Raw genomic sequence first — 26,015 nt, 5'->3', positions numbered from 1 at the left:
CTGCAAGTCTAAGTCTGGGAATGGAAATGGGAATGGGAATGAGACTGGGTAGGTTTGCTCTCATTTTGCCTTTTTTCACGCTTATTATGTGTTGTTTGTGGTTGTTGTTGCTGGTTTTATTTTGCACATATTTACTATAGGTTTGTGTATATATTTCTTTTTTGGTTTAAATGTTGTCAGACAGGATTTTCCACTTTAATGCAGTCGACGTCGCTGCTTTTTGGCGCGTTTTTGCCGCACAGCTCATCATGGATCATGCCCCTTTTTTTCCACCGCCTCCTCGTCACCCTTAGTTTCAGGCTGCGTGCACTCCGCCGATGCCACAACCCTTCCCGCAGCTGCCTCCGCCGTGGTCACCATTCAGGTTAATGCAGTCTTTATTCTTACCATATTTCTAAGCGCATTATGTGCTGCGAGCCTTGCTCATAATATTAGCAAAAATTATGTTAATCCTTTAGGGCTGGGTAATCCTTTTTGCCCGTCCCAACGGCCAAGTTTTACAAGCTCCGCGGCAAACGGGAGGCGCGTTAAATTATTTTAATAGCCGCTTACAATTACCAGGGCCAACCCCCTCGGCCCAGGGTAATGTTTTTAATGTTTGACGCGACTTGCTGGCCTTTCGCTGGCGGCCAGACAAGCCAAGTCGTTAAACAGGACTGCAAGCCGATGAGCACGATAAGTTCATGGTGCAGCTCGTCTGGAAGGGCAACCTATGAATTCGAGAGATGAGTAATATTTTGCACGTGAAACTAAGTTCCAAAACTATAAAAGAGTATTATAAAAGGCAAGAACTTACTTTATTCCAAAATACTTTCGATTAAAAAATAGTTTATATTTTTGTCTTTAATAAGCAAAAAAAAATCTAAATGAAGTACCAAAACTATAAAAGTCTATTCGGTTTTACGGCTTACTTTATTCCAAAATACTTTCGAATAAAAAATAGTTTATATTTTTGTCTTTGATAAGCAGAAAAAAATCTAAACTAATTCTGCACTAAAGTTTATGTGAAAAAGCTATTATCTTGCATGCTCTGTTTGAATGCCTTAAGCAGCGGATCTATCTTTAATAGTTTCTGAAACATTTCAATAAAGAAACCCATTCAAATCTCAATTAACCCCAGATAGTAAGAGTTCGCCACTCATTGTCCTTATCAGTTTTCAGAGGGACAAAGAAAAATTGAAATTGATGCCCGAGTACATGTGTTAATTGACACTTGCTTATAGAGTGACATGCCTAACCAGCTGCTCCATTGGGCGTTTAATTTTCCATTCATAGAGCGACTGGGGAAATGCAAATTGAGGCGTTTGAGGCGTTTAAAATCGCGCACAAATCGCGCGCCGCAATTAAACGGCGCCCCAAAACGCGTGCCCCATGGAACCCGCCTCCCGCTCGGTTTTATGGCTGTATTTTATGCGAGCCATGTCTGGCCCGGTATCAGCCCATATAGGCATAGTTTGCGGCTAATGACTCCGCATCGAGATCGGGATGCGGAGGGAGATGCAAATGGGAGTCGGAGACGCCTTGTCCACTCATTAAGTGGTGTTGGTCAACCAGTTCCGAGGACAGCATGATGGATTGCCGGCCAGCTGAATAACTCAGCCCCCAATCGCTCATTCAGCGGCCTATTCATTCATCCATTCGGACTGGACTGGCCTGGCCTGGCCTGTCCTGTCGACGTATCGTATCGAGCGGACCGAAACCGAAACCTGATTGCGGTAAAAGGCCAAATTGGACCGTTCTCGTTGCCCTGGTCGATGCCTCGGGGCCAGCGTTAGTCATCGTCATCATCATCGTCATCAGCCTTATCCCGCCGCTGACCGAATTAAAGCTCTGGGATTGTGTGGAGCGGGGCAAACAAGTTTCCACCAACTGCGATTCCAAAAAGGCCAGGAGAAATTGCCGCAGTCAAAACAATTAGACAGACGGACCAGGCTCGCGTCTTCAACTTGTTGACGCCGCGGATAAAAGTTTGTGTCTTGCGCTGGGAAAAGTAAAAAGTGTCTAATTAAATGCTTGGCCTGTTCCAAGGTAGCAGAACCTCAACGAACATGAAATACCCTGATTTCCTTAAGTGACTAAAATATTAAGTTAACCGTTTAAGTAGAATTACTTTAGTCTTGTAACCTTTTTATTTTTCATTTTAGGAAATTCCCATACCCATCTACTCACACATCTCGTAACAAATTAGCAAACTTTGGCTCTCTGATATACGCAATTGTTATCTAATCTGTAGTTGTTATGACTACAGAGTAAAAAAGAACTGTACGTTAACTCAGAAATAGCTGTTTTTCGGTGAAAATTTATTACATAAAAATTTAATTACCTAGAAAATGCCCTCTCTTAGTTACCACTTGGCAAATACTGGGGGTGGAATTACGCATTAAATTTCTTTTTCTCTAGCATTAAGTCAATGTACCCGGTCCCAATGACAGGGCACTTTGGACAAACAACAATTAACATAAATTGCTTACGCGATGCGGTCCATTGAGTGCGGACAAGGGGTTAAGGGGTCACAGTTGCCGCCCGTCAATCATTCGAGCAACCTAACTGCGGCGCACTTGAATGGCCGAGCGGAATGGGTTTTCCATTTCCACGGCTGCCAGTTGCCGATTGCCTTTTTTTACGGCCCCAGCGGAAACCTCGGATTGCACCTGTCGCAAGGCGGCGGTAGGTGTGATAAGCATCTCATCACAACAAAAGATTAACACGCCGGAGCGGGACAAAGAGCATAGCCCGGTCACGGGGACAGGTCTCCGATTAGAGACGCCCAGGCGGCTGGATCTCAAACGACGCATATATGCACTGTTAAAAATGGTTTCAAAAATAAATTTTAGTAACACTATAGATAGTTTTGTTTAAGTCAGTAAGTCATTATAAGGAATAGTAAACATAATAAATGCATGGGAAAGTCTAATGTAAAAACTCTTCTTGCAACCGAATTACTATTCTTCCGTTCACAGCTTATGTTTTTTCCCGTGTACGCTTAGATGAACAGGAAACCGCCGGAGAGGAGACCCCTGAAGGCACCTAGGTAGGTTGTGTTGCAGGCAGTTAGGTAGTTGCCACAAGGGGCAACACCTTTGGTTTGACAGATCGAATTACCGAAGAAGCACCCTAGGAAGCTGCCAAGTGTTGGGCTAAAGTGGGTCACGTTACCAATGCGAAACAATGGCAAAATCAAGTGTTACTTTCACCATCGAATGATGCGGAAGTGACAAAGAATCCGTGGAACAGCGATTCAACAGGATGGAATGCTTAATTAGGTCATAAAATGAGCAATATTGCACAGCCGATCAACCCGTAAAACCAATTTTAATTTATGATCAATAAAAAACCTTTTAAGTTGCCAAAGAGAACAATGGCTCCTAGAGAAGATTTGCCGATGTTGCACTTTAAGTTGGCAATTTTAACGACCGCAGCAATTCCATGGGCATGCAAAACATCCATAAAATGCAGTTATTCTTACCTCCAGCTATAAGTTTTTTTTTCACTTCATATAATATAATTGTAACTTCAACACACTGCAATACACAAATGCGATTGAGTTTACTTGAGTGCTGTCTACGATTTATTTGGTCACTTCACCTTCTATTTATAGTTTCAGTCGTTCCAAGTGTTTCGAACTAGATGATAAAGCCGGTAATTGGTTGTACAATCGCGATCGATTAAACACTTCCTCTTTTAACTGACTAACCACAGATAGGTTCGACCGATCGGGGGAGTTCAATGAAACTGGAACCGAAAAAAGGCGGCGATAAGCCGGCGACACCAACGCACCGCAGTTAATGAATGAAAGGTTTGACCCGGTAAATAACTCTATTGGATCCCACGAACATCCGATATCTTCTCCTTGGCTTCGCCAACAAACGCACTGCCCACGAAAGTATGTTCAAACAGTTTGTCATGCACTTTCCGAATTAATTACTATTAACGTGGGCTTTCATTGTGATTTGCATGTCCATAACCTAGTAGGGTTTTCCGAACTTTTCGCGCACTTTTGTGAGATGTTTACGGAGCGTGGCTCTCAGAATTTCACTGCACCTCTTATTTTACAACGATGGCTTCTGAAATGCGCAATTTCAAAATACTTTCGATTAGCGAGCGTCCGCAACCATTCCGTTCCGATCGAAATTTAAAACAAACATAGACCAGGTTCCACGCGCGTCCGAACAGCTGGCGATTTTTTTTTTGAAAAACCCGACAACAAAATGCGGGTGCTGCTTATATAGTTTGTTTGTCAGTGTGGCCGTACCTCAAAATAAGCAAATGCCTATTCTGTCAGGAAGCTGCAAGGGATTTTGTGTTGATACGTAAAGGGGCAACTTTGCCCAGTTAACAGGGCTCTGTTAAAAGTCAATTGGCGGGTTGTTTAAATTCATATTATATGATTAGGTATTATTTTTCTCAATAGGTTCGTATTTTCATTGTATTTTTTATCCCAAAACACTGAAAATACACAGCATTTAATTTCTAGAAATTGTATATAAACAATATTCCTCTTTTTTGGTAGTTTAGATGAGTTTTAGATAAAAATCTAGATATATTTTAGCAGCAGAGCCGCTGCTCTCACTTTAACTCTCAAAAGGAACATATAGCTGAGCTAAGGGTAGAAACTTAAATTGTCAATTTAGACAAAACAGAATATTTCAAAACTTTACCTATGGTTTGGTAATTGATTTGATTTAAAAAATATTTAGTCGCATTGAAGACTTCCGCAAGCTCCCAAAATAAATAACACGGTGCTCGTTTAGTTTATATATATTTTAATTGTAAAGGTGGATTATATTTCAAAAATATTTTAAGACTATGGCTTATAGGTTGATCGGTAATCAAAGAGAACGCAAAGTTAATCGCATCTCAGGTCTAAAATTGCTTTTTGTGGATATTATTACATTGTATTGGGTAAAAGAAAGTTCATGCAAATGATGTGGTTGGGCGGGCTATAGACGGGGCTTAAAATGTTTCGCCCTTCTAGTCAAAACATGGTAAACAAAAACGCACACGCGATATGATCGCCACATTTCGGAGGCAACAACCAATGGAGACGAAAGAGTTGGGTAAAAGTATTGTATGTAAATTAAAAACTAATAAACGCAAATTAAAAGTTAAGTAAAATAGATGTGGCAATCGAACATACCACTGAGAGGCGAGACAGAGGGAGACCGGACCGGATTGGAGCGGACCAGACCAAGGACCACTATCCACTATCCAGCGTTGGGCGCAAGGCAACGTTGGATGATGCACAGCAAATCCACGAAATGACAACGACAGGGGCGCGAAGGCCTCGAAATACGCGGTTCCCTGGGTAATCTAGTGTCTGGGGTGCGATCCAAAGAAGGCGACAACAACACGTGTGAGCCTGTCCAACCGAATCCTAATTCCGAACGTAAGGCAGATGCCGAAGAAGGGGCGAGGCTCGAAGAGATGCTCTAGTCCTGTCCAAGGGCAACGCACGTTTTCCTCCTCCTCCTCCACACATCCGTTAACCTTAACACGACCAAAGCTCACACACAAAATCCTTCAACAATGCGAAATTCCTGTCTCCTCCTCCGAGGTGCGAGTTAGCCGTGGGACACTGCATCCCACGTTGTCCTAGCGAAGGGCTCAGAACAATCCTAAATCCAAATCCAATCCTGATCACCATCTCATAAACATAATTATGTTTATAAGATCTATAGACATGTCCTGCCTCCTCTAAATTCAATCCAAATTTATCCAATCCACGCCAAAATCAACATCAAAATATCCTCCTCCTCCTCTTCCATTAATCCTCATCCTCCACATCCTCATCACTCTCCAAACATAAACGCGCAAAATGGGGAAGAGAAGAAAATAAAAATTAAAGTATTAATAGTATGTTGATCAATGTGGTTGACATTGCGTTTTGTGTTCGTTTTTCTGTTTGTTATTTTCTTTCTCTCATTATAGACATATTTATTCTGTATCGATGTTTCTTGTTTTTGTTAAGGTAGATTCTAATAAATTATTCATTGTAAATATGCAGCCAAAATTGAGTTTATATTATAAATTTCGTGTGCAGAGGCGGAGCAAAGGCTCAAAATAATACAAAAGCAAGTCAAGGAATGCTCAAGGGTTGCAAACCTAAAAAAAATTCCCTGGCTTACAATTGCTATTTTGAACTGTTTTTGTCAAATTATGCCCGGTAAATTTTAATTTATGAGAACTTCTCTGCTTCTCAGAACGTGTGATACAGTTGGAAAAGCAAGTTGTGTTTAAAATTAGTTGACTTCGATGAGAGTTTGGAACTTGACTGATCAAACTTGAATGGTTCGCTGACGGCTTGGATAGTCAAATTTACAAAGTGGCATATATGGGGGTCTTGAACAAATATTGAATAGGTTTTCTTAATTTATCTTGCTTTTCCTAAAAGTTCCTGCTCGTAGAAATATTATAGATTAATGGATAATGCTTGGTTTTGTTTAATAATTAGAGCGTGAGCGAGACCTGGAATAAGATTGACGTCGCACTGGGGAGTAAGTGGGTGTGCCCCGACGGCGCGGCCTTGACGAAAAAGAGCGTGAGCGCGATCTGTACAGAGAAATTCATGGAATAAATATTGGAAAACAAGGCTTTACAAAAGTGTACAACTTACCTGTCACGGTAATCACGGCCTCCTCCTCCGCCACCACCACCACCGCCGCCACCTCCTCCTCCGCTGCCGCCGCCACTGCGGTCGTTGTCGCCGCTATCCTCGCGCACCCGTATGTAGGCAACCTCGCCCTAAAGACAACAAGAATTAATACTTTTATTGAGTGCCAGTTAATTTTAAGACCTATTTTTTAAATTGAACATAAAAGAACTTATTATTTTAAGTCAAACCATTTTCTTTTAAGAGTGTGACAGTGCGACTTTACATAAACAACACCGCATATAAACAATTTTGGTAATCAATCAAGTAAAATGGGCGTGTAATTATCTTGTGTATAATATTTGTGTATATATCATTTGCTGTGAATATCTATTTCTATATATTTATATCATTTGCTTTTGCTCTTATTGTTATCTTTTTGAATCTTTTGGCTTCCGGTATATATTTCGGTGTGATAAAATTTCCTCCCAAAACTTCTTAAGTAATTTAATCCAGGTCAAGAAACCAGAATAAAATGTAAGCTAAGTATATTTTTGGGCAAAACTAGAAATTTTCCTCAGAATGAAAACCAATTTAAGAAATACATTACATCAGCCTTGATAGAAAGCCGAATAAATTATTCTAATTACGGCTTGACAAAATAAATGCATTCGTAAATTTCCTACCTAGAATGTCGATTTAATTTGAATGTTTCGAAATGGAATGAATAAATGGAATTTAACTACCTCATGCGAACGGAAGCGCGAGTCGTCCAGCTTTTTGATGGCGTACTTCATGTCCTCGTGGCGCAGGAACTCCACAACGCCGGACCCGTCCTTGTAGGTGTCAGCGAAGCAGACGTCGCCGGCTTCGCGCATGTGATCCTTGAGATCCTGCCACGATCCGGAGGCGGGCAGTCCAGTGACCATGACGCGGTACTGCGAGCGCTTGGCCGGCGGTCCACGGCCGCCCATGCGTCCGCCGCCGTCGCGGCTACGGTCGTTGCGGTTACCGCCGCGGTAGCTTCCCGGTCCACCGCCCCGCGGGAACTCCACCCGTAGGCGGTACCCGTCGTAGTCGTAGCCATCGCGCGCCTTCACAGCATCATCAGCATCGCTGTTTTAGGCGCCAACCGCAAGAAGAGTAACCGAGAAGGGGGCAAAGGGGATGGGAAATGGTTAGCTCGACTTAGTTGGGTGTCGCCTCCAGCCAGCTGGCCTGTGTGTATTCGCATTACTCACCGCGCATCTTCGAACTCAACAAAAGCAAATGGCGGCCCACGCCGATTCTTCAGGTCGACAAACGTAACTTTGCCGAACTTGTGGAACAGATCCTGGATGTCCTTGGTGCGGATATCCGGAGGCAAGTTGCCCACGTAGATGCGGCACTCGTTTCGCGAACCCATTTTCTCCAGTTTAAATCAGACGATTGGTTTTCCCTGCTTGCTGAAATTCTCGCACGATTTTCACACAACTTTTTCTGTCACGTTCTCACAAATGGCCGCTGCTAAAGGTGGGTATTCGTCGATTAACCTTTCTCCGATTGTTCCTCCTAGAACGGTGGCGGAGTGTCATCGATGTTTTTCTTACCGATGTTTAGCGGGCAACATTGCTTGTTTTTGTAACATCAATTTTAAAAAATTTAATTAATATATTTTATATATATTTTTTGTATTAATATACACTTATATATATAATGTAAGTACAAACAAATAAAATCCGGTAAATGGTAGACATATTAATATAGTATGTACTTTTGGCACATAGGTAAAAATATGTAACCAACAAGTTAACCGATTTGGTTAACGCATAAAGGCACAAGAATTTAGACCGTGGTGTTAATAATTATTTAAATAATGATTTAAATATATAAATTAATAATGTTGTATTTGACTAATTTTAAGGCAGACATTAAAAAAGATTAACTACTTATCTATGGCCCCTCGTGACATCCGCGATAGACGCACAGACGATAGTTTGTTGTGTTATCGGCATTCACCCCGAGCTGCATTGCATTTTCATGTGCCATCTCTAGCAGTGAGCGTCGCTCGACAGAAAAAAACAAATAATTTGCATGTGCAATAAACCAAACGTAAATACACTTTGGAAAACTCAGATCCAGCGGGAAAATGGCTGCGGCCGGAAACAACGTCCGCTGCATCAACTACTACGACCTGTGCCGCATCTGCACGGACAGCAGCGACCACAAGACGAACATCTACTCGCCCGAGGGACGCGCCAAGAACCTGAGCCACAAGATCCTCGAGTGCCTCTCGCTGCAGGTTGTTATCCTGAGCCAAATACCAAATACATTTGCCTATAAAACCCTTTTACATTGCAGATCGATGAAAAGGATCGCCTGCCCAAGGTGGTCTGCGCCCAGTGCGTGCAGCAGGTGGAGCAGATCCACGGGCTCCGCGCCACCTGCCGCAACTCGCAGACCATGCTGAGCAACTGCCTCAACATCCGCCCGGCGCCGAGCAGCGAAAAGCTGTATATCCGGGATGCGGTGGACGAGTCGGGGAAGAGTCTCAGCGTGGCGCAAGCAGCGCCAGTACCTTCCGGAGGAGCACAGCAGTCCGGACATCTCTTGAACAGCATCATCCAGGCAGTGGGTATCCAGCCCCAGCAGCAGTACACCATCACAGTGGACAACGGGCTTCAGCAGCAGCAACACCAATCTACGCCTGAAGTGCAAATCAAAAGCGAGCGGCAGACGTGAGTGGTTAATTTCTCCACTTGAGCCTTTCTGTAAAACCTTTCTCCGATTCTTTCCCTTAGAGCGTTGGAGGAGTTTATTCGCCTCAAGCCAGACATCAAGATAACGCCGCTGGGGAAAAAGGAGACCATTACCACCGTCAAGCCCCAGCAGCCACCCACTCTGCAGCCGCAGTCGGTCCCTACAGTAAACACTCATCAGTTGCAGCTACAACCGCAGCTGGGCGAACAACTGCAGCCTCTGTGGCAGCAGATTCAGCAATTGCAACTCCAGCAGCAGCTCCAACAACTCACCAACCAACTGCAGGCTACCACTCAGTACTCCGCGGCTCAGGAAGATGCCATTAATCCTGGCGACAGTAAAAAGCCCAAGTTAAACTTTGTGCTATCCTCGCCGACGACGCCACAATTTACCACCTCGCTGCCGCAGTTCGGGAGTAATCAGCCTCAGATCCAGCTGCAGCTGATGCCCGGGGGAGGGACGGGGACGAGTACGACGGCAGGGCCTGCCCCGACACAGTTTAATGCCGCTGCCCTGCTCTCCAGTCTCGCGGCTCCGCAGTCTGCGCCCAATATGCTCTCACCGAACAAGTGTTTCTTGCCCATTACGATTCGGGATGAAAATTCCGACCAGCAGATCGTGGCCCACATAGACACCAAAAACCTAGTCCTGCCCACTACATACCAGGTGCAAATGAAGCTACAGCCTCAGCTGGCCACCGCCGACGGCCAGCCCATCATGCAACTGACTCCCACCTCAATTCCGGCCACGTTGCAGCTGACACCGCAGACTCTGGGCAATCCGGGAAGCACTTTCCAGGGCCCATCCACTGCCGTGGCTCAGAACCAGTTTCTGGCGCCGCAGCCACCTCAGACTTTTCAACAGCAACAACCGCTTACTCAACTGTCTAACACGGCCCAAGTAACCTCTCAGCAAATCATTAGATCTCCGCAGTCCAGCACCACAAATCCGCAGTTGGTGATAAGGAATGTGACCAACATCCAGACGACTCCCACAACGCCCACAAGCAGCAAAGAGGCGCCCGCTTTCAAAACGCCCTCGCCAAGGCAGAAGCAAATGCCATCGCCGAAGAGCAAGACTCCGGTGGTCTCACCCTCAGGAGGAGGAAATATGCCAGCCACCAACGAGTTCAAGCGGTTGATAACACAGGCGAAGCAGCAACCGCAAGTCAAGCAGCATCAGAACCCAGCAGCAGCTGTAACTGCTCCACAAACAGCTACCTCGGCCAATCAGGCTGCCATGCAGCGTCTCTCCTCGAACACAACGATCACCAAGGTAGCCAAGCAGCCCGTTTCGGTGCCACCTTCAGCTCCAGCTCCAGCTCCAACACCAACTCCCGCCAAGCTGCCCATGTTGAACAAGCAGAATATTACCATCAGTCGAATCTCAATGCAGACAGCGCCCAAGCCGCAAATGAAGCCTGCTGCGACGGCGCCTGCTTTCTCTCCTGCCCCCCAGCCCATTCCTATTCCGGTTCCTGCACTCAACCAAGCCCAGCCACCTCCGCTGGCGGCGCAGCACAAGAAGATCGTGCGCAAGCCACCCGAAAATCAAGAGTCCGCGGCCCAGAAAGCGAAACCAGCGCGGCCACCGCAGCAGATTCTTCCTCTGCCAAATCAGGAGGGTGAGAATGCGTCGTCCAATGCTAACGAAGCATTCTTGCCACCCCCCACTGCCGCCCTCATTTGTCCCACCTGCAAGCGCGAGTTTAAGAAGAAGGAGCACCTTACCCAGCACGTCAAGCTGCACGCGGGATTGCGACCCTTCAAATGCTCGGAGGAGGGCTGCGACAAGACCTTCAGCCGCAAAGAGCACCTGTCCCGACACTTGATCTCCCACTCTGGCCAAAAGATGTACACTTGCGAGGTCTGCAAGAAGCCCTTCTCGCGGAAGGACAACCTCAACAAGCACAAGAGGTAAGTTAATTATATCTTTGAATTCGATAAAGAGGCATTCAAATGTTAATTTTTTCTTGTATTCGTTGTATTCCTAAAACCTTTTTAAACAACATCGAATCTTCTTTATCTTAACAGGATTCACACGCAGCCGGCCAACGAAACGCTTTACTCATGCGATGTTTGTAACAAAAATTTCGCCACCAAACTGCACTACGAGAAGCATAGGGAAATGCACAAGAAAACGCTACCGGAGAATGCGACTCCGGTAGCAACTGCTCATCCTGCGGTAACTTCTGCCCCTTCTCAAGTGCGTAGCAATGGTCAGGTTCCCAATAAGGTGAGTGGGTAATGTGGCTTAGACTTTCAATTACTAACCGTCCCCCTTTTTACCCTCAAGGGTGTTTATGAAATTAAACAGCGCACTCCTCAGCAGCAGCAGCAAACGCAAACACAGGCGCAGCCGGCACAGATCATGCATGTGGTGACCACTCAGGACCTGGCCGGAAACACAATAACGATCACCCAAGCACCCGACTCCAATATGCCCGCATCTCTGGCTAACTTCGTGCAGCTGGGCTTTTCCCAGTTCCAGAATCCGAGCGCACCAGCAGCCAAGTAATTAGTCTGTAAGCTCGAGAAGTAGACTCGCTGCTTTACTCCACCTTACCTCATGTCCTAGTCCGCGGTCCATTCCACCTCCTGGTCGCCAGTTCCTTATTGCTTTTAATTTGCGTATAGTTTACCTTTTACTTCTTTGTGCAATATTATTTATATAACAAATTAGAAACGTGTTTTTACGTTTCACTCATTTTCTTAATTTATTTTATTTTACTTCTGTGTTATTCTATATTTATTCAGTGACTCGCAGCAGTTTTAGTAGAATAGACCCTAAGTGTGTGTGTGTAAAGTTTCCTACTATAAGGCATTGTAAATATCTGTGTATCTATATATGTACAAGCTGAAACAAATTAATGGTAAAATACCTTTTTTGGGTGAAAAGAATGATTCCACTGCAAAAATAAATATAATGTATAATTTATGGCAAAAAGTGTAGTGTGTATTTCGTTTGGTATTGCATTGGAGCCTTCATTTTTGTGGCGCTATGAAGCAGTAGGCAGGCAGGCTGGCCCCAATGTTTACGTGAAAATTTTTGGTAAGGCTCGCCCCGCTGAAAGTATGAACATCAGATGGTTAATCCAATTGCTGGCCAGAATTCTGAAAGATTTTCGAAAGAGCTCGTAATTTTAACTCTACCATGCGAACGAACGAAAAACAAATGTAAGCACGTTTCCCGTCGGTTTCTGAATCCAAATTTGTTAGCATTAAAGAAAACCAATTCCGATGAATTTTTTGTATTTACGCATTTAATTGAGGAAAATGCACTTGTCAAGGCGACTTTTAATACTTGGCGTGGTATGTGTGGGTATTACATGGAAAGCTTACAATTACGTTCAAATTCTAAATGGAAGACTTCAGCAAGCACAGAAATTTAACGTGTATAATACAAACATACCTAACAGTTAACAAATACTATTAACTACGAACGAAAAATCAAAAAGCAACTGCTATAAATGGCAAAAAGCAGAAGCAGTGCTCTAGTTACGTCACAGGATAGTGATTGTGAGTGATATGGTCACTGACACACAACTAGGTAACAAGAATATTTTCGGTGAAAGTGTGAATTGTCGATTTTAATCTAAAACAAGCGATATCAGTAAGGAAAACGTTGAAAATACAAGCAAAACGATTACAATCACTAGGCAAGGAAGATAAAGTGCTTATGACTTACTGAAAAGCAACAATTATATTATTAAACAAATTTTTAAAGATCAGTAAACTCATTTAAAAACAAGTTCAATTGATCGTATATTTTTAAGCTGTATGCCAAACAAAATAAATATGGTCTTAATACTGTTTAAAAAGCGAGGCCCATTTTCAGAGGAAACGCTAATCATCGCAAGGACTGGTGTGTGGTCTTAGTATAACAAAGTTTAAGCATTAACAAACGAAGAAAGGAGTGAAGGCAAGTCGCTACTACAGCAACATAATGTAGATGGGGTGCGAAATCCAACAATCTAATTAGAGCTACAGGTGAGGGGAGTTAAGGTGGTGCAGTATTAGGACTAAAGGTGCCCCTCCACCGAACTTTAACCGAAGCGATCGAAAAATGCAATAAATAGGTGAAAATGGAGCGACTACCTTGGGGATCTCAGGGATCTCATGGATCTTAGGGATCTTTTAGGGGGGTTCTCTCCCTATCAGTTGTAGGCTAGGGCAAATTGATTGACCTTCTGCACATCGCCCCACACCTGCACCGCCTGGATGTCGGATATGGAAAATAGGGTCTCGTACTCGGTTATGAAATTGTGGCCCGCGTCCCTCCCCTGGTACACCCGCATCATGGAGTTTGCGTAGTCGAAGGCGAACTCAAGACAAAACGAGGACTCTGTGGATGAAAGTTGGAGTGCCTCGTCAATCTCGTTCATTATGCTGGCAAAGCTCTGTGTCATATGGGGGTTCTTATCGCTAGCGCCTGTACCGTCAAAGATGTTAAGGTACTTCTCCTGGTGCAGACTGCTCCACTCGCCGTTCCGTTTATAGTTCTCGATGATCGTTTGCGTGGGTATCACCACCTTGAAGTGATACGTGATGTTATCCGTGCAATCCGGACTGTTGACAAAGTTCACCGAGAATCTGTGGAGGACGGAAAAGCAATTACATGTACATTAAGTAAATCCATTGTTGATATCCCACCTAGGTGCTAATGACGTAGCTAAACTAACACTTCCAGACAACGACTTTGTACATTACCATCTTGGTTTGAAGTAGGGTTTATATGGTATAGTGTACAAAACTGTGACAACAGAATTTTATATTAAGATTCTATGAAGTTTACTCAAGACGCTAACCAGCTTTGAGTAACCCAATAAGGAATCATTAATCAAGTTTATAGCAAGCAGCTAATTAATTTAGTCAACACGTTTAACGTTAATAAAACTTCATCTTATAAGGTGTCAAACCATAAGTTAATCCGGTTAAAAAAAAGTTTTGTAAATTATTTTAAAACAAGAAAAAAAGTTAGCCCTTGCAGCTATTACAAAAATAAAATACTTTACTAAAATATTTTAAAAACAATGCTCGGTTTTACACTGAATTTTTCGATCATTGCTATGACAGCTATTATGAAACTAAAACCATTTCTTTATCTTGAAGTTTAATTTTATAACTTTATAAAGAAGAGGGTTATACTGTTATTGTTTCATAAATTTTTTCCGTTCCGTTCTCACTTATAAACTACCCGCAATAGAAAGTAAAGTGGTAAAGTTGCTTATCAAAAATATAGGTATTTCTTTTATAGGTTCGGAAATGTCACCTTCACTGTGTTCCAAATTTTTGACTGAAATTATAGTACCCTCTGGGAGGGTATATACTTTTGTGTATGCATACAAATTACTGTAAAAGTAAAAGATATTTTCTAACAAATTAAATATGCCTAAGAAACTACAAAGCCCTTTTAAATCTTCCAGGGAATACATATTTCCAATTTATTTTAAGTAGCTAAGCAGCTTTATAATTTTTTACACTTTCGAGCTAATGACGTCGAATGTTTGAATGTTTTACCCGGCTGCTTAGTCATCATAATCGTTTCTATGGCACATGGCAGTTCGGCAAGTTTTTTTTGGGAGACCGGAGCTCCCAGACGAAGTGAGTAGGCGTGAAAACGTGCCAAGCATTTAAGGAATGCAATTAGACTTTTTGACGTCCGCCCATTATATGTTTCATTGTAAAATGTGACTAAGTCACACTGGTCTTGGAGTTTCTACTTTACCAGTACCCTTATCTTAGTACAAGCACTACAAGTATCCAAAAGACAACAGACCTCTTATGACACATTTCAGAAGCTATCACTAGTACCTTATCGATCCAAAGAAGAGATAACAAGTCGAATGTTTTCGGTTATCAAGTGTGTGTAGGTTGGCAATCAAGAACTCGGATTCCAGAATGATGTAACGGATTGTGATTTATTGAGCTCATTTAACTATTCAAAAGCTGATTTACAAACTTCCCACCTACCAGCATACATTATTAATGCTATGTTCTTCTTCTCGCTTTCATCTTAACCATTTGTTACGGCTGTTGTTGTTTTCTTCGTAGCCGGCATCTTAAGCGCGTGTCTGATTTAATTTAAGTCTGATGATGTCATGGATGAATTGGTGGAATTGATACAGAAAAGTCAGACGGCTAAGTATGTATGTGGGAATGTGGTAAATATTGCTTTATTGTCTGATATCAACACCTTATCGCTTTAATAGATCATAAACTCATAATTGGCCTTTGGAATTGCTAAAAAAAGAACTAGAACTGAGAAACTAGCATAAATTATTGAAATTTCATAGCCCATTTGTATGTTTCATGTGTGCGCCATAAATCGTTCGCTAGCTAGTGAGAAATTCGTCTAATCGGGTCACATACGTAAAACATTTTTAGAGCACTAAAGTTTCTGCACGCAAAGAGCCAATTTCTGTTCTTCAGTTGGCAAGAAAGTAACTAATCGATTTTCTTAAAGCTCACAGGATATTTTGTGGGTACTTACTGCTGGGGATCCGGGAGCAGGGAGCCGCTAATGGAGAGCCTGGTGACTCGGTCTGAGGCATTAGCATTGGTGGGCAGAACGGCCAGGAACTTTACATCAGGCATTTTTAAACTGTTTTGATTCTATTCGCTTTTGTTGCTTGTTTATTTTTAGGCGGCGGGTATGAAATTGCAAATTATACCGGGTGTTAAGACCTCTGCTGTGGCCAGTTGCCAACGGTTACAATAACTCAAATAACCGGCAAAGTAGCTAGCTAGCACTTGGCCGACTTGGTCAATACTGTTGGGGCTTAACCGAAACGTGGCTATTTTAAGGGAACTCGAAGAGGATTTAAGCCCAACACGTCACGGGTAAAGTACGTCCGAGCACATATTTGTTCAGGTTTTTTGATTAAAAACGCGGTACCCAGTTCCGTCCGCTTTCGCGCGTAATTGAAAACTGAGGAGGAACATTTCTGGAGAGCGAATCGCAGCTGAGTGATCCCCCACACCTGTTAGTGAGGAAATTCCGGACCCCAAAGAGCGTGCCTCTCTTGGGGCGCGGTGTGACCAGCCGCGGGATTTGAATTTGAAAACGTGGCGCTCCCGCCGATAAACGAGTACTGTTATCGATGCCTGGCCAGCCAGTCGGCTATCGCTGGGCTACCATCTCTACGGCCACCTAACGCTAACAATTCAGACAAACGAAATCAAAATCGCAGCGAAGCACCCAAGTTTAGTTAATTAAAGTCTGCACCAGCACAGTTAAATTACAGCGCAATGAAGACGTGGTACATGGTGGTTGTGGTCTGCTTCCTGGCGGGATTGGCCCAAACGTCGCTGGCCCTGAAAGAAGAGGACTGCGAAGGTATGTGGTTGGCCACGTAAGTGGTTGAGATGTTCTCGAACAGATTTTCACCGGGCTCCACTCTTCGGTTCCATAGTGTGCGTCAAGACGGTGAGGCGGTTCGCGGACTCGCTGGACGATTCCACCATGAAGGACTACAAACTGATCGAGACGGAGTTCAAGAAGTTCTGCAAGGCGCAAAAGAACAAGGAGCACAGATTCGTGAGTAGCCGGCAAACAAGTGCCGCCCCCTCTTCTCGTTTTTGGGGAAAAATGATACACGTATGCGTTATTCCACGTAGTGCTACTACCTCGGAGGCCTGGAAGAATCCGCCACGGGCATTCTGAACGAGTTGAGCAAACCCCTGAGCTGGTCCATGCCAGCTGAGAAGATTTGCGAGAAGCTGAAGAAGAAGGACGCGCAAATCTGCGATCTTCGCTATGGTAAATATAATGTCCCTCAGGGAAGTGAAGAAAGGAACATAAGAAGTTGTAACTAGAATACATTCTGAATGCCATCTATCGTATCTAGACAGAGAGCAAAACAGCTCAAATTGTAAATTCAAACTTAATTTTCTTTAAATGGCTACAGTTATAATCCCATCGCTGATCAATGAATATTCCAATTCCTTTAACTAACCTTAATATGATTTTAACAATTTATTTTATTGCGCAATTGAAATACTACAAAGTATCCGGAATCAATTGCTTTAGTTCAATAATGAATCTTAATATTTATTAACTAAGAAAATAGTTAACGTGTAAATGTCGACTTTGTGGCAAATTAATGTGTAAAGTTGTAAAATGGTTTATATATATTGATTATTGAATTGATTAGGAGTGTTGGACTAACTGGACTTTTAAACGTCAAAATCTGCACTATATTTTACTCTTGTCGATATGGCATACAAAACTCAGTGAATTTAAAATCAAATAAAGCCGTATTTTCTCTTTCTTACAAATTGCATAAAAATCAGCCAAATTGGTAACCAAAAAGATACAAATCTTACTAGGCCTTTTAAAATAAGAGTTCTTTGCGGTTCCTGTTATAAGCTATTACTTTTTTCCCCCATTTTCTGCCTGATACTCCTAAGCATTTTTCCTAATCGATCATCTCTTTTGTAGAGAAACAAATCGATCTGAACAGCGTGGACCTGAAGAAGCTGAAGGTGCGCGACCTGAAAAAAATCCTCAACGACTGGGACGAGAGCTGTGACGGCTGTCTGGAGAAGGGCGACTTCATCAAGCGCATCGAGGAGCTGAAGCCTAAGTACTCGCATGGCGAGCTGTAGAGCTTCATCTGGAGTTACTCGTGTAGTTACATGGAACACGCCCACTTAGCTAAAACAACAACCACATGAAACGCCCCCTACACATCCATATTTTTAGTTAATTTACAATTTTGATAGACTTTGAGAGAATTGAATATAACTATATATACCTAAAGAAAAAACATATATTTTGAAATAAAAAACAACAAACACACAAGACCTCGTGCTCTCAAACGGTTGATAAATAAACAGTTTGTTTTTATTTTCCACGTGTTAATCTTTTTCGGTTCATTGATCTCCTCATTCACAATTATAATTATTACGTACAAATTACAACATAAATTCACAAAATATCTGGATTAAAGTTTTATTTAAATGTTAAATACATAATTCCATTGCACTTACTGCCGCGGGCCGCGTAAATTCGATGTGAGCGAAGGGCTGGCTCGCCTCAACTAAATTACATTTATTAGTTAGACATTATCACTAAAAACGAACATAAGAAGCTAGGATGATGGTGTGTGTGGGTGTGAGACTCTGCTTCTAGAATGCATTTTTGATGAAAGTTGATCCTTGCGATCCTTAGCGGCGGTATGGCTGTTTGTTGTAGCGCCCGCGCTCGTTTTCGTCTGAAAGATTTGCGTACTCGCTATAGACCACGCACCAGCAATAGGTGAGAACAGCTGAAAGAACACCGGAGAACATGGGTTAAGTCAACTGCACCGAAAAGTATGCTACAATTTCGATATTTACACCTAAATGGTATGTATTTTCAAAGCTGTAAGGTAATATATTGTTAGTTGTAGAGTAAAATGGTATATTGTATTATTTTAATATAAAATATAAATAATAGTTATCATATTCAATAGCCGACTTAATCTAGCCAGTATAAACGTCTAATTCTTAGGTAACGTTAGTTGAGATTTGCATGCAGATTCTAGTAACAATTGGGCTAGCTCACAAATCGCTCAATTTCGGTAGGAATAATTCTTGGGCGATTTATATATATATACTTGGTCAACATCTATGCACCGTCCAGAGATTTATCCAAATCAAACAGTAATTTCAGAACTTTTAAGTAATTTAGTTTAAAATGCGAAATCTGGTCAATGACATCAACGGTAGCTGGTAACTAAATATACCGCCAGATGGCGCCGAATCTGTACAACTTGCTCATGGCTTAATTTGCTTATTGTTTAACTATTTAAATATCTTTAATATTTTAAGCTCTCCTATTTTTCTATTTTGTACACACTTTCATTTTCTTTCTCAAAATCTAGTTTTGAGCTTAGGAACTTAAATTCAAATCGAAACCAAACTTTATCTGCATATAATATGGTAAAAAAGGTAACTTTAATCATTTAAACTACAAAAAGAACACTACAATAAACACGGAACGTTAACCAAGCATTAGTATTCCAATTGTGCAACAGCTCATGAAGCTAGAATAATTTTCATAACCTTTCCTATTTCGCTTAATGATTGTCGTATAGTTTGGTTATAAAAGCTAAACAATTGGTGGATTACCCCACCGCTCCCGAAACTTGGCAGTGGTGCAAAAGGCCCCAGGCAGCCACTTTGCGCCTCGTTTGCTTGCACCACACTGCAATCCCCTGCTTTTCCCGCCTAAAAACTCCTGCCTTGGGGCGCCGGAAATTTGTGGTTTCAGCACACGGGCACTCATTGCATGATAAATGCGTCTATAAATTAAAAACGGCTCGCAATAACCGCCATCCGGTGCTAAAAACCGCACAGGGAGAGTTCGCATCGCCCCCTCCCCCCATTTCCACCGCCCATGGCGGAGTGCACTTACCGCAACAAATTAGGCCGAAGATCAGCCAGAGGACGCCCGTCAGCACGTAGCCGTCGATGAAGAAGACGACGCCGGTGTAGATGACGGAGATTAGCAGCCCAATGGCAATCATAATGCCCAGCACCACCCAGGGTACCATCAGATAGTGGTTCCGCTACGAAAAACCCATCCCATTATTGTCTGCCTTTTATAGAAACAGATCGACATACCTTTAGAACACCCACAATCATGAGCAGTGATATCAAAATCGTCATGCACAAATTGATGACGAGTATTATCTTCACGATGTCATTGGGGATAAAGTCAAAGATGATCGTCTTGAAGTGAACGCGTGTCGTAAAGATCACCACGATGGTAATAATCGACAGGACGATGGCCAGGATGCCCGATATGACGGAGCCATTTCGCGTCGATTGGCACAGGCAGCAGGAGCTAAGTAGGGGCTTCGGCATTTTGGCAGCTTTGTTTTGGTCCTACTTACTGCAAATAAATAAATAAATAAATTTTAATGATATATATTTAATTTTAATGAGTACATTTTTGTAATTTAAAGTTCGTAAAGAACAATTAAATTCGGACATTTCTAGTTCGTTATTTTTTTTTCCGAAACAAAAAAAACATAGCTCAGTAACCTTATCAATTTATGTTCCCTAGGGTCTACACATTTTTTCCATGAATTTCAAATGTGTTTGTATTGAAATACATAAATATGTTAGTGTGTATACATTATATCGGTTTCTTTATTTTAATAAGAAACAAGAAAACAAAAAAAAGTACTATAATATTCTACAATTTTTATAAAATTAAAAATAAACTTTTGAAATTGTATAAAACAGCGTATTCGTTTAGAACAAAGATGTTATGTCGGTTTCCCCTTTTTTTTTATTAATTTACGATTCTTTTCTATGACAGCTAATTGATATGGTCGACCGATTTGTATACAATCAAAATATTAACAAATATGTTTGAACCGCAAAAATTTTTTTAGTTTTGCTGTATTAATTTGTTCGATTGTTTTAATGAAACCTACATGATATAGTCGTCCGATCCGTCCCGCTCAGATCTATATACTACCCGCAATAGGAAAAAGACCTTTGGGAAAGCGTTGTCCAGATTTAATTATTAAAGCAAAATAAGTTGGCGTAGAAACGGACGGACAAGGCTATATTTATATTCATGTTATTTTAACTCTCCGCCTTGACCGCCATGGCAATTGCAAAACTAAAGACGTAAACAAGTCAAACAACCAGATCCCACCGTTTGACCAATTGTGACGTCAGGCAGACAAATAAAAATGTTTATATACCAAATGTGCTTTAAAAATAGAAGGAACAAAGAAAACAATAGACGGAAAGCGTAAAATATGCGCGAGAAGGTAAGATATTATATTTAGCAATGCTTTAAAATAAATCAACGAGTCGAATGAGTAATCAATCGTGTTTTATCTGCAGGGATGTGAGCTGGAAATGGCAGTAGATGGCCGATTCGAGCGATCGGCGTCATTGCAGTTTCAGTATGGGAAAGTTGATATCATCCGCGCATGCGCATGCGCACACGATCGGCTAAAACACGTATCTGTATCTGTATCTGTATCTGTATGCATCGCATCTATGGGTTGCACCCATCCGAAATAGCGCCACCGGGCATTGTCATTAAATTAATCAAACGCTTAACGTGCTTCGGTCCCGGCTGCGGATTGATGTGGCGCATGTTGGCACTTGCAAATGCCGCTGCAGCTGGTTTGCATCCACTGGATGCAGGCACTTGTGTATCCACAAGATATATCTCATGTATACATGTGGCTCGCGGCGGTCTTGATGAGATAATCACACGCCAAAATGTCTTGTCTTACATGGAAGCACTCTGCGTCGTTATTGAAAGACTAAGCGGGCTGCCTGGGAAATGCCTTTGGCACACAGCTAAAGTTCAGCCAACAGATACAGATACTATTTGTGGGCAAAACCCATTTCCGCTCAGTTCACATTCACACCTCACACCTCACGCAGAAAGCCAGCTACAAACAGCGAAAACACGTGAAGAATCAGGCAGCAGAAATGCTACACAAATTGCGCAATTATCAGAGGCGTCGGCGAGGGGAGCGTGCCGTCCCAAACCCCAAAGATCACATCGCATTTTACTCTGTAAGGCAGTTCAAACTATATATACATAGTTTCGTCACCAGCTGGCGGGGCTGATAAACCGGACATATGGCATGGCGCACTAACATGCCGTTTTTCACGCGTTTCGCACGGGTTTTACTCAGGCGATCTGTTTATAAATGGAGATTCAATTGGCCACAGACCCCAGAAAGCAGTTGGCTGGCTTCCATTGCTTTGCCATCTTGGATTACTTTCTGCAGACATAGATATGCGATATGTTTTGACCTGGTTAGGAGAACAAAGTAAAGGCACTCGAGACCTCGACAAACAATTAGGGTCAGAGGAGAATGCGTAATATGGGGGGAATGGGTTTGCTAATCCCATATAGAAGCGATCAGCCCACTCAGATGCCTAATGGCGTTAATATTCGCATGAACTCATCTAATGCTGACGTTCACTTCCGCCCGCCTTACACAAAATGGAACTACTATATAGGCGTGATCCACACGTTGTGGAGTCAAGTTCAAGACACGGCGTGGGCGACTCTTTCCGAGGAATTTGTGCCGCCACTTGACGTAGGCTTGGAGCTGGAAAGTGCTCGAGACTTGACAAGTGCAATTGGACGCAGTTGTCATTGCATTCTGTAGGTTGGTGGAGTTTCTTTGCTTCTGAGTGTGACGGAGTGGGAGTACTAGTGGTCGAATGCGGCTGAATGTGAAAGGCAAAGTTTGTCAACAAACAAATGCGAGAGAACAGGGAAAGCACTTTCCCAAACCTGAATATTTTTGGAAAGATAATTCATGGAACATAAAAATGTTCAGTTGAATTTCCATAACTCAAAAACCTGCATCTTGAGTTACACACATTTCGAATTAAAGTGTCAATTTCTTTATTGACTTTTATACTTTTATTTATGTTTAAGTTTGGCTATCACAGTTGCACTTTGCTCAACTAACTAAACTATAATTTAGTTAATGATTAAATATTTCTCAAAATGAATTTCACAACTGTACGTATCACAAGAACTTATTAAAAATATTAAAAATAGCGTACCTTTTAGCTCATAAAAAAGCATGTTGCTTAATGGAAATTCGACTGAATTATATTTTTTAAATAGAAGGTGGTTCTATAAATGTTGATTAATAAAATAAAAACATGTTTCCATTGTTTCTCATAAGTGAGTGTTATTTTTTGAGATGAAAGGGAAAAAATATACTTTAACAAAATAACTAACTTTGTCAGGGGCACGTATTTGTTAAATCTGAAGATTATAAGAACTTAAATATTAAAACAAATGCAAACGAATCCATTCATATGGGTTTTTCTAAAATTGTCAAAATAATTACTCAACTGGGCTTTTTTATAAAATTTTCATTGTAAATAAAACCAAAGATAAATATTACAAAAAAATTGATTTAAAAAATATTCTTTTAAGGTAGTTCAATTGAATTAAATTAAAATTTCAATAAGAATTTATCACAAGCCATTATTCAAGTGCTGACCCATTTGTCTGGGCCAACGAAGTGAAAATATTGTCCATATAAATCATGTCGATTGCCATTGGCTTTATGCTCTTGGAAAATTGGTTCAATCCACAAGCGAACTCTGGCAAACGGCAATTGTAATTTTCGTGTGCAATGAGCGCGTGTCCAGGTTTTGTGGCAGACAACTACGATATTGTTTTCGGCATTTAACTGCTTTTGTAGGCCGCAAGCGGAGCCAAAGCCAATTATTCTCGGCTTTGCCGCTGTGTTGACTTTATCGCGATTCGAACTTTTGTGACCGTGCTGAACCCGCTGAACCCCGCCAAACACCAAGTCATTCAACAATTAGTTTGCGCTTCAACGCGTAATTAAGTTTGACATTTTTCTGCGCTACTTTTTGCGCCAGGCCACAATTGATACCGAAGACACAAAGCGTTCTGTATCTGCGATGTGGCTGGAAATTGCTCAATCTGTGACAGAAAGTGGGAGCTCGCTTGAGTGGCCGAGTCAGGTTTTTTACTTTTTTTTTTGTTTCGGCCCATGCGAAACCGGTAGAAATCGTTCTACCAAATTTGACAAGTCTCAAGCACGCGGCATTTTTGGTTTTTATATTATTTATCCGATCTCCGATCTTTTCCAGCTCCCACTTGACTTTTGTCTTCGATTTTTTGTCAAATTGCCTTTTGCACTGCGCAGCGGACTTTCAATCACTCGACTTGCCATAAAAATCAATTAAACCCGTTGCAGCTGCAAACTCAATTGCAGCCTTTGAAGTTTTATTTCGCCGACGTTCGAGATTTTGTAATTACTAGTGCTGCCCCTATGGATGCAAGATACAAATGTGCGCATCCACAAGATACTTTTCGATTCGACGCTCCACGCTCTGTTTCTGTCAACGCTTTTCAGGGTCAGGAAGACATAAGGGCGACATTGAATGCGTTCAAAAACTCAATTCTCGAGGATCTGGCGGATTTTGGGCTTTCGTTTTAACAGCCAAGCGAAAGTCAACTCATAAAGAGATCGCCCATTAAATTGATTCATTTATAACGCAGGCGAATAGAAAACGAAAAACACGAATAGCTTATAAATAGCTCGCAAGGTCGCGAGCATTCAGCTGGGTGATCTAGAAATCTAGAGAATCAACAAAGCCAAAGAAAACCTCTCACAATCCTCAAAAACAGTGGCTGTCTGTGGTCAACAGTGGGATTCTACCCCAAACGTTTTTTGGCACCTGTTGGCCAACATTTCGGCGCCACTGTTTCCTCTCAGTTAACGTAGGTGTGCGAACGCCTTCGTTTATTCGGCCAGAATGTGTTTTTTTGTGTGCCATGTTTTTCTTGGTCGCATATATGTACATATATTCTGGCGTTATCTGTAGCCTTGTAAATTGAGTAACCTTCACATTGTTCATTTGTCACTGCTTCTAAATAGATGCGCGTCACTGAACTCTGCCAAATGGCTGTTTTTAAACCGGGATCGTCTTCATTTCCCTTATTTATTACTTCCCAAGAGGAGTGGCCACTTTAAATTCAATGCTCGATTCTTTCATTTGGATTTGAATGTGATTTTTATGGTTCGCAACTGAGGCGAATAGCCAAAATATGGCTCAATTGAAACGTATGCCAGCCACATTACGTATACGCCACCGCACCCGCACGGGACTCCAGTTTTCGATGGCCTACATATCCCTTACGTACCCGTACCCCGCCACCTGTTCAACTTGAGATCTCGATCTCCCAAAAAAGTCGCAGACTTTCAATGTCAGTTCGCAATTCTGACATCACCCGGTGCATCGCCTATATAGTCGTCTATATGGCTGCTTTGTTGTCATTTTGCCATCATTTCTCAGCCAATTGGGTCAGCGATCACAAAATGAAAACAAACAGTGGCATTATTTTCCAATTATTAATATGCTGCGGTTTTTCAACTCTACCGCCTTTGCGGGCGCTCAGAAAAGTCTCAGTCTGGGGTTTCAGCGGCGATCATTTGAATATTGAAATTGCTGGCGGGCCAGCAGCGACAGCTAAATGAAATTGAATATATATACATATTTTGTATAAATAAGCACACACAACACACAACCGCAAGGCAGACGAGCAAGCGCGCCTCAAGTCGGCGACTGGGACTGCGACTGCGACTGGCGACTGTAGATAGGTCTCTGGCTACTGGGCACCACCTCCACCTCCGCGTCCCTTCCGCCCCCCCTCACCGCAAAACACTTCTGTCCGATCACTTATATGCATATCCACCTCCGGGGGCCCGCTGCTCGCCTGTTATTTCAATTTCGAGGCGATCGTTTATCACTCGATTTGCATGCGACGGCGATCGATTGATCTCGCGTTGCGATCCCAACCCAATCGCCTGTCAACCGCCTGCATTTCTCCGCTGATAATGTCAGTCTCTTGGCACCCAGCCAAATTCACTTACACTTACACTTTCTTTTTCTGATTTTTGCTTTTTCCTGACTTGCTGGCAGACTGCAGTGCGCAGACAGAGAAATCGATTTGATTTGGAATCGACGCAATTAATTAGTGTTTCAGATGTTTTTGCTACCCAATGCGAATCGATTCGGGGCGATTTCTGTCCGACTTGCGCGCGATTTATTTTTGGAGCGATGTGAGTGCGGCGGGTTTCACGAAGCGACTGAAAACGCGGGCTGCTGCCGCCTAGAGAGTCGGCCAGCGATCGCGATTCCGCTCTCAT

At 42.4% G+C, this 26,015-nt stretch overlaps 6 protein-coding genes and 1 long non-coding RNA gene across 12 annotated transcripts in view; 2 read left to right on the top strand and 5 right to left on the bottom strand.

Moving 5' to 3' along the window:
• The window catches only part of LOC128252874 (extracellular sulfatase SULF-1 homolog), a 32,292-nt gene extending 28,086 nt beyond the window's left edge, over positions 1-4,206 (bottom strand). For both annotated transcript variants that reach the window (XM_052981028.1, XM_052981029.1), the window contains exon 1: positions 3,467-4,206. The gene's annotated coding sequence lies outside the window, so the exon portion shown is untranslated. The remainder of the gene's footprint in view (positions 1-3,466) is intronic.
• Positions 4,207-4,746: 540 nt separating this feature from the next.
• On the bottom strand, positions 4,747-5,491 carry LOC128264212 (uncharacterized). Its single transcript, XR_008268664.1, has 2 exons — positions 5,138-5,491; positions 4,747-5,084 (listed from the first exon to the last, which is right to left on the bottom strand). It is a non-coding gene; the product is annotated as an uncharacterized LOC128264212 (long non-coding RNA).
• A 363-nt stretch (positions 5,492-5,854) lies between these two features.
• Positions 5,855-8,107, bottom strand: LOC128264201 (serine/arginine-rich splicing factor 1B). The gene is made up of 4 exons (XM_052999588.1): positions 7,831-8,107; positions 7,336-7,705; positions 6,614-6,741; positions 5,855-6,549 (listed from the first exon to the last, which is right to left on the bottom strand). Exons 1-4 carry the CDS (start codon positions 7,992-7,994, stop codon positions 6,441-6,443), a joined length of 771 nt encoding a protein of 256 aa, XP_052855548.1. The 5' UTR covers positions 7,995-8,107; the 3' UTR covers positions 5,855-6,440.
• A 374-nt stretch (positions 8,108-8,481) lies between these two features.
• Positions 8,482-12,274, top strand: LOC128252062 (zinc finger protein 236). Its single transcript, XM_052979460.1, has 5 exons — positions 8,482-8,870; positions 8,930-9,306; positions 9,370-11,244; positions 11,362-11,563; positions 11,624-12,274. Exons 1-5 carry the CDS (start codon positions 8,718-8,720, stop codon positions 11,843-11,845), a joined length of 2,829 nt encoding a protein of 942 aa, XP_052835420.1. The 5' UTR covers positions 8,482-8,717; the 3' UTR covers positions 11,846-12,274.
• LOC128252066 (uncharacterized) lies at positions 12,262-16,295 on the bottom strand. Of its 3 annotated transcripts, none has more exons than XR_008267275.1 (3): positions 15,821-16,295; positions 13,426-13,920; positions 12,262-12,441 (listed from the first exon to the last, which is right to left on the bottom strand). XR_008267275.1 is itself a non-coding variant. In XM_052979465.1 (3 exons), exons 1-3 carry the CDS (start codon positions 15,922-15,924, stop codon positions 13,485-13,487), a joined length of 447 nt encoding a protein of 148 aa, XP_052835425.1. In that variant the 5' UTR covers positions 15,925-16,295; the 3' UTR covers positions 12,448-13,484. The 3 variants fall into 3 exon arrangements, 1 of the variants encoding a protein (XP_052835425.1); XR_008267276.1 differs by having other exon boundaries at positions 12,262-12,394; XM_052979465.1 differs by lacking the exon at positions 12,262-12,441 and having other exon boundaries at positions 12,448-13,672; positions 13,766-13,920.
• A 145-nt stretch (positions 16,296-16,440) lies between these two features.
• On the top strand, positions 16,441-18,133 carry LOC128252067 (mesencephalic astrocyte-derived neurotrophic factor homolog). Its single transcript, XM_052979466.1, has 4 exons — positions 16,441-16,666; positions 16,743-16,867; positions 16,948-17,089; positions 17,771-18,133. Exons 1-4 carry the CDS (start codon positions 16,579-16,581, stop codon positions 17,935-17,937), a joined length of 522 nt encoding a protein of 173 aa, XP_052835426.1. The 5' UTR covers positions 16,441-16,578; the 3' UTR covers positions 17,938-18,133.
• Positions 18,134-18,153: 20 nt separating this feature from the next.
• On the bottom strand, positions 18,154-25,978 carry LOC128252068 (uncharacterized). Of its 3 annotated transcripts, none has more exons than XM_052979469.1 (4): positions 25,740-25,978; positions 19,939-20,209; positions 19,730-19,883; positions 18,154-18,599 (listed from the first exon to the last, which is right to left on the bottom strand). In XM_052979469.1, exons 2-4 carry the CDS (start codon positions 20,179-20,181, stop codon positions 18,499-18,501), a joined length of 498 nt encoding a protein of 165 aa, XP_052835429.1. In that variant the 5' UTR covers positions 20,182-20,209; positions 25,740-25,978; the 3' UTR covers positions 18,154-18,498. The 3 variants fall into 3 exon arrangements, with proteins under 3 accessions (XP_052835429.1, XP_052835428.1, XP_052835430.1); XM_052979468.1 differs by having other exon boundaries at positions 25,746-25,978; XM_052979470.1 differs by lacking the exon at positions 25,740-25,978 and adding an exon at positions 25,385-25,403.
• Between the last annotated feature and the right edge of the window lie 37 nt (positions 25,979-26,015).

The sequence above is a fragment of the Drosophila gunungcola genome, chromosome 3R (assembly GCF_025200985.1).
Source record: "Drosophila gunungcola strain Sukarami chromosome 3R, Dgunungcola_SK_2, whole genome shotgun sequence".
NCBI lineage: Eukaryota > Metazoa > Arthropoda > Insecta > Diptera > Drosophilidae > Drosophila > Drosophila gunungcola.
This window is presented reverse-complemented; position numbering and strand designations above follow the sequence as displayed.